The sequence below is a fragment of the Antechinus flavipes genome, chromosome 5 (assembly GCF_016432865.1).
Source record: "Antechinus flavipes isolate AdamAnt ecotype Samford, QLD, Australia chromosome 5, AdamAnt_v2, whole genome shotgun sequence".
NCBI lineage: Eukaryota > Metazoa > Chordata > Mammalia > Dasyuromorphia > Dasyuridae > Antechinus > Antechinus flavipes.
Window position 1 is genome coordinate 260,397,292 of NC_067402.1, and position 12,374 is coordinate 260,409,665.

A 12,374-nucleotide genomic window follows, 5' to 3' on the forward strand; every position below is an offset into this window, starting at 1 on the left:
TCCTTTCCACCTCTAGTTTCTAGAACAAATTATACATGTGTTTTTTTTATGTATCTTTATAACAGAAATATAGTTCCCAAGATTTCTTTTTACCTTTTTATGTTTTTCTTGAGTCCTATATTTGGAGAGCAAACTTTTTGTTTAGTTCTTTTTTTTCATCAGAAATAGATGAAATTCACCTATTTAATTGAATTTCCATCTTCTTCCCTGGGAAAAAATGTTCATTTTGGCTGAGTAACTTATTCTTGGCTGCATACCAATTTCCTTAGCCTTTCAGAATATCAGATTCCAGGCCCTTTGATCCTTTCACGTGGATGCTGCTAGATCCTGAGTAATCCTTATTGTGGCTCCTCTATATTTGATTTCTTTTTTTTCTAGCTGCTTGTAGTATTTTTTTCCTTGCTCTGATAGTGCTGGAATTTAGCCACTATATTTCTTGGAGTTTTGATTTTGGGGTCTCTTTCAGTAGGTGATTGTTGAATTCTTTCAATATCTATCTTACCCTCTGTTTTTATAATATCTGGGCAGGTCTCTTTGATAATGTTCTGGAAAGTAGTGTCTAGGCTCTTTTTTCCTCATAATTTTTAGGAAGTCCAAAAATTCTCAGATCATCTCTCCTAGATCTATTTTCCAGGTCTATTAATTTCCCAAGTAGGTATTTGACATTTTTTCCCCTTGTTTAATTTTTTTTGGTTTTGCTTGACTGATCCTTGGTGTCTCCTCAAGTTATTTAATTTCATTTGTTCAATTCTGATTTTTATTGAATTTTTTTCTTCATTTACTTTTTATTTCTTTTTGCAATTTTCCAATTGAGTTTTTAAGTGAGTTGTTTTGTTCTATGGAATTTTTTTCCATTTTGCCAATTTAATTTTTTGGGAGCTATTTTCTTTTTCCAATTCACTAATTCTGTTTTCCATGGAATTGTTTATACCTTTTTCAATTCACTAATTCTGTTTTCTCTGGATTTGATTTCTTTATCCCCTCTATCTTTAAATGAGTGGGATGATTTATCCAGATACTCTTGCCAAGCTTCCCTTTCCTTTCCTTATTTTTCTTCTAGCTCTCTTGTGAGAGCCTTTTTAATTTCTTCTGTGAAACTCGTGTGTTGGGGATCAGATTATATCCCCTTTTGGGGATTGATCTGGAGATACTCTGTTTTTAGTCTCTTCAGGGTTTGAAGTCTGCTATCTGTTTAGATGCTATCTATTGTTAGAGCCTGCTTTAATTTTTTTTTGCTCATTTTGTCAAAGAAGAATCAAAGAAAACCAACCAACCAAAAAAAAAAAAAAAAAAAAAAAAGCAAATGCGATGTGCTTTTTTGGTTTGGATAGTTTTACCAAGCTTCCTCTACAGCAGGGGGCAACAGTGAGATAGCAACAGGACAACAATGTCTGTGCTCTGAGAGCGTGCTGAGTCATTCCCAGTACTGGGTGGGTGTGCCCAGGTCATGAGAGACCCTAGCATTTCAGGTTTACAGCCTTTATCCCCTGTGTTTATTGCTTCTCTGCTGATCTACTGGCTTGCTGCCAGGGCAAAGTAGTTATACAGTTGTAAAGTTCTCCAGGTAGAAACAGCTGAGATCTCACCCCACCCCACTCTGGTCTGCACAGTGTGAGATGCTTTTTGTGCTCTTGCTGTCTGCCTGTAGTCTGCGCTTGATCTAATCATCCCCACTCACCAGCAAAAACAGATCTTTTCTGGTGAATTTTGAGCATATCTATTGTTGGTAATTATTTGTGGTTTTTTTCAGTCAAAGATTAATTCCGAGGCCTTGTCATGGAAAAAAAAAAGTATTCTGAGGGCAAAAAAGAACTTAGATAGATAGGTGTGTCCTCTCTGCCATCTTGGCCAGAAGTCACTTTTTAGGATTCTTAAAGATGAAACATGTAGAGGTCTATCCTCAAGAGGTTGCCTATTTTCCTGGGGCTATTCTGAAGCATGTGGCAGTTTTCAGAGCTAGAGTTTGCCAGGTTGTATGCCAGAAAGTTATTATGTTATACAACTATGAAAGTCATATTCACTCTTATTTTGTGGAGGAAAATGATTTTAGATGCAAAGATACAAAAATAATTAGAATTATGTTGGCACTTACAGAGGATAACCATACCGCTCAGCATATGTCTGAGCTGTCCATCCAGCTATATCTTGAAGAGTGTAATCAGCATTGTTTTGAAGAAGAAGAGTGACCAAGGCTATTGATTCCACACTGACAGCAATCATAAGGGCCGTTCTAGAATAACAAAGCAGCAATTCATTTTCAAAAATTTAAACTAGTCACATTTAATCATGTTTTTCTGGACATCCTTAAAATAAAAGAATATCTCATATTCTTAATACATACATGCAATATAAAGACACAGTGATGAAGAAGAGTACTTTGATTGTTCAAGTGCAACATTAAAAAATATCAACGAAGACCAGAAAGAGAGATGGAAAAGACAGCTTTTTTGTCCCCTTTCAATTTTAGTAGGAATTGCCAAATTTTACATAATAGAAAAAAGATAGCATTTCAATGTTCCTTGTGTGAAACAATTGAGAAATTCAGCTTGTTTACTGGTCTTCAAAGTAAGGGGAAAGTTTTTTTTTTTTTAATAATTAGAAATAATCTTGGCAACTCAATTAAATTCTTACTCCAATGACCCATCATAAGGTAGAGGTGACCACTGATTGTCTAAAGTCAAACCAGAACAAGCTATTTTATGTTTCAACAAACTATCTGAAAGTCTTTTAACCTAAGATACAGCAATGAACTTTCTTGTTTAAGGAAAAATTTATGTAAATTTAAAAGAATTAACGACCAGAAAGATAGCACCAGTTGATTTGGAATAAGATTGTTAACTCACAAAGGCAGTTTATTAAGATTCAGATTCCTCAGGAACTAAAGAAGTAGAAGGAATATCTATATCGATGAAAACACAATCCTGAAGATCTGAGTTTATTGTATGCTGGATGATGCATGGGATTTTTGCCTAACCTAGTATTGAAGCAATATCACTGATATAATGGGAAAACCTGCTATCATCACTTGATTACTTAGTGATGTGATAAAACAGCTTGATTCTGTTAACAGTTTAGTTAGTGTGAGGAGTAACCTCACTGATGAAATCATAGATTTTTTAAAGGTATTTTTGAAGTATTAATAAGCTCTTTCTAGCATATAGAAATATTCTCTATAAACCTTTTTTTCTCCGATACTCTCTAATTTCATACCTAAGAAAGGGCCAAAAGGTATGCAGCATTTGATAATTCTTTGGGCATAGTTCCAAATTGCTGTCCAGAATGATTGGATCCATTCACAAGTCCACCAACAATGTATTAGTGTCCAATTTTTCCACATCCTCTCCAACATTCATCATTATCTTTTCCTGTCATCTTAGACTATCTCAGAGGTGTGTAGTGGTATCTCAGAGTTGTCTTAATTTGAAGAATCAACAGTGATTTAGAGCAGCTTTTCCATATGACTAGAAATGGTTTTAATTTCTTTATCTGAAAATTGTCTATTCATATCCTTTGACTACTTATCAATTGGAGAATTCTGAGTCAATCATTTGTATATTTTAGAAATGAGGCCTTTATCAGACTTCTTAACATGTAAAAATGTTTTCCCAATTTATTGCTTCCATCTAAACTTGTTTGCATTAGGTTTGTGCAAAACCTTTTTAACTTAATATAATCATAATTATCTATTTGGTGTTATGAGCTTCCAATTCTTCTTTGGTCACAAATTCCTTCCTTCTCCACAGATCTGAGAGGCAAACTATCCTATCTTCTTCTCATTTGCTTAGAAGGCCTAAATCAGGAATCCAATTCAACTTTATCTTGGTGTATGGTGTTAGGTGTGGGTCACTGCCTAGTTTCTGACATACTAGTTTCCAATTTTCCAAGTGTTTTTGTTTAAAAATGAGTTCTTACCCCAAAAGCTGGGGTGTTTGGGTTTGTCAAACATTAGATTGCTATAGTTATAGACTATTTTGTCCTATGAATCTAACCTATTCCAATGATCAATTGCTCATTTCCTAGCCAATACCTAATAATTTTGATGACCACTGCTTTATACTATAATTTTAGGTCTGGCCTAGCAAGGCCACCTTCTTTGACATTTTTTCATTAATTCCATTGAAATTCTTGACCTTTTATTCTTCCAGGTGAAATGTTATTTTTTCTAGGTCTGTAGAATAATTTCTTGGGAATTTGATTGGTATAGCACTAAGTAAGTAGATTAATTTAGATAGTATTGTCATTTTTATTATATTCACTCAGCCTATCCATGAGCACTTGTTATTTTTCCAATTGTTAAAATCTGACTATTTTTGGGTGTTGGAATCCTTACTAACTGCTAAGTAATTAGAGTTGATCTAATCTTACAAGAAGTTGTTTTGGCCAGAACCTGAAACAAGGTACTAAGTAGAACTAATCAAGACAAGGCTTGTGTTCCCACCTTTACTCAAGGGAGTCCACACCTTAAAGCTCTTTGGGCCAGAGAGCACTATGGGAGAAAACCCATAATCCCATTCTCTCAGAAGGTTCACATATAAAGCGAGACAGCCATTCCAGAATACATTTTTTCCTCTTGGCTGGCTGATCGCGCTAGACTCGAGAGGAACGACTCTGGTGCAGAGAACACTTTTGACGGACTTCAGTGGAGCTACGCCAGAAGCCCTCTCTCCGCGGCAAGTTGGTGGCTGGGCTCCCCAGAAGGAGATAAGAGAGATCTTCCATCTCTGTTGGAGGCAGAAGAAAGCAGAGGCAGAGGCTGAAGGACAGAACCTTTGGATTTGGAGACATCCGAAGGGCTCTAAGCCTCTAAACCAGCTGTGCTCTGAGAAGAACAAACTCCAACATTTGAACTCTAACATTTGGGGAAACTGTTTTGTAGTTGTATTCATATAGTTCACCATCTGTCCCTTGGCAGATAGATTTCCAAATATTTTACATTATTGACAGGTATATTTTTATTAAAACTTTTTATTTACAAAGCATATGCATGTGTAATTTTTCCAACATTGACTCTAGCATAACTTTTTATTGCAAAATTTCCCCTTCCTTCCCCCATCTCTCTCCCCATCTGGCAGGTAGTTCAATACATATTAAATATATTGAAACATATGTTAGATCCAATATGTGTATACATATTTATACAGGTATCTGGTTATACAAGAAAAATCACATCAAGAAGGAAGAAAAGGAAAAACTGAAAAAAACCCAAAATGAAATGCAAGCAAGTAACAACAGAGAGAGTGAGAATGCTATGTTTCCACCCTCTGTTTCCAGGGTTCTCTCTCTGGGTGAAGATGGTTCTCTTCATCACTACACAAGTGGAATTGATTTGAATCATCTCAATGTTGAAGGAAGCCACGTCTGTGATATAGTCTTGTTGTCATGTGTTATGATCTCCTGGTTCTGTTCATTTCACTTTGCATCAGTTCATGTAGGTATTTCCAACTCTCACTGAAACCATCCTGCTGGCTGTTTTCGTACAGAATAATAATAATCCATAGCATTCATATACCATAATTTATTCAGCCATTCTCCAACGGATGGACATCCAGTCAGTTTCCAGTTTCTTACCATTTCAAAAAGGTTTGCCACAAACATTTTTGCACATGTGAGTCCCTTTCCCTCTTTTAAGATCTCTTTGGGATATAATCCCAGTAGAAATACTGCTGGATCAAAGAGTATGCACAGTTTGATAAATTCTGAGCATTGTTCCAAACTGTTCTCCAGAATGGTTGGATCTATTCACAGGTGTGTGGTATAATATGTCAGAGTTGTCTTAATTTGCATTTCTCTGATCACTAGTGATTCATCTTTTCATGTGGCTACAAATAGTTTCAATTTCTTCATATGAAAATTGTCTGTTCGTATCATTTGACCATTTATCAATTGGAGAATGGCTTGAACTATTATTATAAATTTGAATCTTCTATGTACTTTAGAAATGAGGCCTTTATCAGATCCTTTGGATGTAAAAATGCTTCCCTTCTAATCTTGTTTGCAGTAGTTTTATTTGTATAAAACATTTTTAACTTAATATATTCAAAATTTTCTATTTATGATTAATAATGATCCCTACTTTTTCTTTAGTCACAAATTTCTTTCTCCTCCACAAATATGAGAGGTAAACTATTCTATGTTGTTTTAATTTTTTTATAGTATCAATCTTTATGTCTAGATCATGAACCTCATTTCAATCTTATCTTGGTCTATGGTGTTAGGTGTAGTTTTTCCAGCAGTTTTTTTTGTCAAATAGTGAATTCTTATCCCAAAAGATGGGACTTTTCGGCTTGTCAAATGCTAGATTGTTATAGTCAATGGCTATTTTGTTCTGTGAGGCTAATCTATTCCACTGATCAACTAGTCTATTTCTTAGCCAGTACCAAATGGTTTTGATGACCCCTGCTTTATAATATAGTTTTAGATCTGGTAGAAGTAGGCCACCTTCATTTGCTTTTCTCTTCATTAATTTCTTTGAAATTCTTGACCTTTTGGTCTTCCAGATTAATTTGGTTGTTATTTCTTTTAGTTCAGAAAAATAATTTCTTGGGAGTTTGATTGGTATAGCACTAAATAAATAGATTAGTTTAGGTAGTATTGTCCTCTTTATTATGAGCAAGTGATATTTTTCCAATTGCTTAGATCTGACTTTGTGTGGAAAGTGTTTCTTAGTTTTGCTTATATAGTTCCAAGACTTTGCCTTGGAAGATAAATTCCCAAATATTTTATATTATCAACAGTTATTTTATTTTTTATTATAGCTTTTTATTTTCAGACCATATGCATGGGCAATTTTTTAACACTCACCCTTGCAAAACCTTCTATTCCAATTTTTCCCTTCCTTCCTTCCACCCCCACCCCTAGATGTCAGATAGACCAATGCATGTTAAATATATTAAAAGTATATGTTAAAATACAATACATGTATACATATTTATAAATTATCTTGCTGCACAGGAAAAAAAATGGATCTAGAAAGAAAGTAAAAAATAATCTGAGGGAGAAAACAAAAATGCAAGCAAACAACAGAAAGAGTGGAAATGCTATGTGATGGTCTACATTCATTTCCCATACTTCTCTTTATGGATGTAGCTGTTTCTCTTCATTGTCAAACAGTTGGAACTGGTTTGAATCATCTCATTGTTGAAGAGAACCATGTCCATCAGAACTGATCAGCATATATTATTTCAACAATAATTTTAAATGGAATTCCTCTTTGTATCTATTGCTGTTGGATTTTGTTAGTGATGTATAAGAATGCTGATGATTTATGTGCATTTATTTTGTAACTTTGAAAAGATAGATATTTTGGTTTCCTCATTACTTTAATTCCTTTAATCTCTTTTTCTTCTCTTATTGCCAATGGTGATAGTGGGCAATCTTCTTTCACCCCTGATATTAATCAAATATGGTGCTGGTTTATTCCCATTACATATGATGCTTGCTGATGGTTTTAAATAAGATGCTACTGAATATTTTAAGGAAAAGTCCATTTATGTCTATACTCGCTAGTGTTTTTAATAGGAATGGGTGCTGGATTTTAGCAAATGTTTTTTCTGCATCCATTGAAACAATCATATGGTTTTTGTTAATTTGGTTATTGATATATTCACTTATGCTAATATTTTCCTAATATTGAGCCAGCCCTGCATTCCTGGTATAAATCCTATTTAGTTATGATGTATTAGCCTGGGAGTGATTCTCTCATTGCTAATATTATGTTTAAGATTTTTGCATCAATATTCATTAAGGAGATTGGTCTATAATTTTCTCTGTTTTTGTCCTATCTGGTTTAGGTATCAGCACCATATCTGTGTCATAAAAGTAATTTGGTAGGAGTCCTTCATTCCCTATTTTTTCAGATAGTTTACATAGTATTTGGAGTTAATATATTAAATGTTTGGTAGAATTCACAATGTAAATCCATCTGGTCCTGGAGATCTTTTCTTAGGGAGCTGATTGTTGTATTTTTTTTTAAAACAGCACTATTTAAGTTAATTCCTCTTCTGTTAATCTGGGCAATCTATATTAGTGTATTCCTCAATTTCACTTAAGTTGTTACATTTATTGGCATAAAGTTGGGCAAACTCCTTATAATTGTTCTTGTTTCTTCTTCATTGGTGGATAGTTCTCCCTTTTCATTCTCGAGACTTACAATTTGATTTTCCTTTCATTTTTTTAATCAAATTAACTAAAGGTTTATCTATTTTGTTGATTTTTTCATAAAACCAACTCTTAGTTTTATTAATTCAATAGTTTTTTAGTTTCAATTTTATTGATCTCTCCTTTTTTAAAAATTCAAGTTTGTTATTTAATAGGGGTTTTAAAATTTATTCTTTGGTAGCTTTTTTAGTTGCAAGCCCAATTTAATGACTTCTCTTTCTCTAGTTTATGCAAGTAAACCTCTAGAGATATAAAAATTCCCCTTATTACTGTTTTGGCTGCCTCCCACAAAGTTTTGTATGTTGTCTCCTTATTGTCACTCTCTTGGACGAAATTATTGGTTGTGTCTATGATTTGATATTTCGCTCATTCATTCTTTAGGATAAGATTTTTAAATTTCAAATTTCTTTTTGGTCTATTTTTCCCAGGCTCTTTATTGAATATAATTTTTATTGCATCATGATCTGAAAAAATGCATTTACTATTTCTATCTTTCTGCATTTAGTTTTGAGGTCTTTATGTCCTAATATATGGTCAATTTTTTGCATAGGTTCCATGAACTGCCAAGAAAAAAGTGTATTCCTTTCGGTCTCCATTCAATTTTCTCCAAAGTTCTATCATAGCAAGTTTCTCTAGTATTCTATTTACCTCTTTAACTTCTTATTTTGTGGCTTGATTTATCAGATTCTGAGAAAACAAGATTGAGATGTCCCACTAGTTTGCTGTCTATTTCTTTTTGCAACTCTCATAACTTCTCCTTTAGGAAGAAGGCTACACCACTTGGTGCATATATATTTAATATTGATGTTGCTTCATTATCTATGGTACCCTTTAGCAAGATATAATTTCCTTCCTTCTTTTAATCAGATTAATTTTCGCTTTTGCTTGATCTGAGATGAAGATGGCTACACCTGCTTTTTTTTTTTTTACTTCATCTGAAGCATAATAGAGTCTACTACAGTCTTTTTCCTTTACGCTGTATGTATCACTCTGCTTTAAATACGTTTCTTGTAAACAACATATTGTAGGATTTGGTCTTTTAATCCAGTCTGCTTATGTTTTATGGAAGAGTTCACCCTATTCACATTTACAGTTAAAACTTCTAAATCTGTGTTTCCTGCCATCTTATTAACCTGAAATAATACTTTTCTCTTTTCTTTTCTCCTTTCTCTCTTCCCCATCTCTTTTATGAGCACTACTTGCCTCACACAGTCCTACCCCTTTAGAGTCCCTCACCTTTTCTTATACCTTTCCTGTACTATTTCTCTTTTCCCTTCTATTTAGACTACCTCTTTCCTTTTCCCTTTTCCCCTCCCACTTTTCGATAAGATGAGAGATGTTTCTTGGTGAAACCAAATATATCTAATATTCTTTCTCTGGGTCAAATCTGATGAGAGTAGGATTCACACAATATTCATCACTTGCCCTTCTTTCCCTCAATTATGTTTTCTTTGCTTCTTCCTGAGATGTAATTTTCCTCATTTTTATCTCCACTTTCCTCTATTTTTTCTATTACAACCCCCTTTCCATATCTAGTTTTTTTTTATATTATAAAATAAAATCTGATTATGCATGTATTCTTAATGTATACCCATAACAGAAATACAGTTCTCAAGAGTTTTTTTTTCTTTTTACCTTTTTTGTGCTTCTCTTGAGTTCTATATTTGGAGGTCAGGTTTTTTTTTTTTTTTTTTTTTTTTTTTTTAGCTCTGGTCTTTTCATCAAAAATACATGGAATTCACCAGTGTCATCGAATGTCCATCTTCTTCCCTGAAAGAAAATGCTCAGTTTAGCAGGGTAATTTATTCTTGGCTTTCTTCCAAGATCCTTCACCTTTCAGAATATCAGATTCAAGGCCCTTCGATCCTTTAAAGTGGAAGCTGCTAGGTCATGGGTAATCCTTATTGTGACTCCTTGGTATTTGAATTGTTTCTTTCTGACTGCTTGTAATATTTTTTCCTTTTCTTCAATTTTTTTTTGAATTCTCAATTCTCAAATTTAGTCTCAATATTCTTTGGGTTTTTAATTTTGGAGTCTCTTTCAGGAGGTGTTTGAACTCTTTCAATGGTCGTTTTACCTTCTGTTTCTAAAATATTCAGATTGTTTTCTTTGATGATTTCCTGAAAGATAGTGTCTAGGCTATTTTTTTCATCATGTATTTCAGGGAGTCCAATAATCCTTAGATTATCTCTCCTAGATCTATTTTCCAGAACAATTATTTTCCCAGTTAGGTATTTTACATTTTTTTCTATTTTTATTTATATTTTTTGGTTTTCCTTGACTGATTCTTGTCTTATTTAGTCATTCATTTCCATTTGTTCAATTCTGAGTTCTAGTGTGTTTTCTTCCTTTACTTTTTTTTTTCTCTTTTGTATTTGTCCAATTGAATTTTTAAATGAGTTTTGTTATAGAATTTTTTTTCCATTTTACAAATTCTGTTGTTCAAGGAGTTTTCTTTTTCTGTTTCACAAATTCTGTTTTTCTTTCAGTTGCTTTCTTTTTCCATTTTTTCAAATCTATCTTTAATGAGTTATATGCTTTTTCTATTTCACCAAGTCTATTTTGTGTTGCATTTTCCAAACCCTCTTGCAAAGTTTTGATTTTCTTTCCCCATTTTTCTTCTAGCTCTCTTTTAAGATACTTTTTAATTTCTTCTAGGAGAGCCATGTGTGATGGGGACCAGATTATATCACCTTTTGGAGCTTCATCTGCAGACAATCTGCCTTTCATCCTCTCAGGATTTGAAATCTGTTCTGTTTCACCATAAAAGCTGTAAATTGTTAAGGATTCTCTTTACTTTTTACTCATTTTTGTTAAGTGAAGGTCTGCCTTTAGGTCAGGAGAGCCATCTCAGCTGCGCTGGGTCAGTGCTGATTCACTCCCAGTGCTAGATGGGAGTGAATAGGTCCCCGAGATTCTGGTGTTTTGGGGTTCACCATTGATCTTTTGTGTTTGTGTTGGATGTTTTATAACTTCTCTGCTGATCTATTAGCTTGCAACCAGGGCAGAGTGTCCAACACTTCTGTAGATATCTGTAGATTCCTCCCTGTGGATATGCTCTGCCATGTGGAATCTGCAATGCCAGCAGAGCCACCAATGCTCCAGGGCTCTGTGCTGTCTGCACTGCCATTTGTGGTCAGCTGTTTGTGTTAGGCTGCCAACCTGCCATTTCAACTGCGCTAGCATTTGTGGTCAGCTGTTTGTGTTAGGCTGCCAACCTGCCATTTCAAGTTGAAACAGACCTTTTTCTGGCAATCTTTGAAATTATCTTCTGCTGATAATTTGTTGCACTCCCAAAATTTATGAGTTCTACCAGTCCAGAGCTAATTCAGAGACTGGATTTCCTAATTATTGTGAAGGTTTTAAAGAATGTCAGAGAGAAACATGAGTGATCTCCACCATCTTAGCTCTACCCCCAAAAGTCCCTTGACAAGTATTTTGAATGGAATTTCTCTTTGTATGTCTTGTTGCAGGACTTTGTTGGTACTATAAAAATGCTGTTTCACAAATTCTGCTTTTCTTACAGTTGCTTTCTTTCTCCATTTTATCAAATTTATCTTTAATGAGTTTTATGCTTTTTCCATTTCACTAAGTCTATTTTGTGTTGCCTTTTCCAAATCGTCTTGCAAAGTTTTCATTTTCTTAGTTTCTTACTTTGTTGGTACTATAAAAAATGTTGATGATTTATGTGGATTTTGTATCCTTCAACTTTGCTAAAGTTGTGGATTACTTCTAATAGTTTTTTTAGTTGATTCTCTAGGGTTCTCTCAATATACCATCATATCATTTACAAAAAGTGATAATTTGGTTTTCTCATTACCTACTCTTAATTCCTTTAATCTCTTTCTCTTCTCTTATTGTCAAAGTTATCATTTCTAATACAATATTAAAAACAATTGTGATAGTGGGAAATCTTATTTCAATCTTGATCTTATTGGGAATGATTCTAGTTTATCCCTATTACATATGATGCTTACTGATGGTTTTAAATAGATCTACTAATCTATTCAAAATTTTATTATAACATTTTAATGACAGAACATATGCATGGGTAATTTTTATAGCATTGTCCCTTGCACTCACTTCTGTTCTGACTTTTCCCTGCACTCCCTCCACCACCTTCCCTAGATGGCAGGCAGTCTTATACATATTAAATATGTTATAGTATATCCTAAATATAATATATGTGTGTACAGAACTGTACAGTTCTCTTGTTG

At 33.8% G+C, this 12,374-nt stretch overlaps 1 protein-coding gene across 1 annotated transcript in view; it reads right to left on the reverse strand.

Annotated features, from left to right (window-relative positions):
* Positions 1-2,084: 2,084 nt before the first annotated feature.
* LOC127564426 (ankyrin repeat domain-containing protein 7-like) overlaps positions 2,085-12,374 on the reverse strand; it is a 48,968-nt gene continuing 38,678 nt past the window's right edge. Inside the window, exon 5 of the mRNA XM_052000949.1 lies at positions 2,085-2,230. Coding sequence (XP_051856909.1) covers positions 2,089-2,230 — 142 coding nt within the window. The 3' untranslated portion in view covers positions 2,085-2,088. The remainder of the gene's footprint in view (positions 2,231-12,374) is intronic.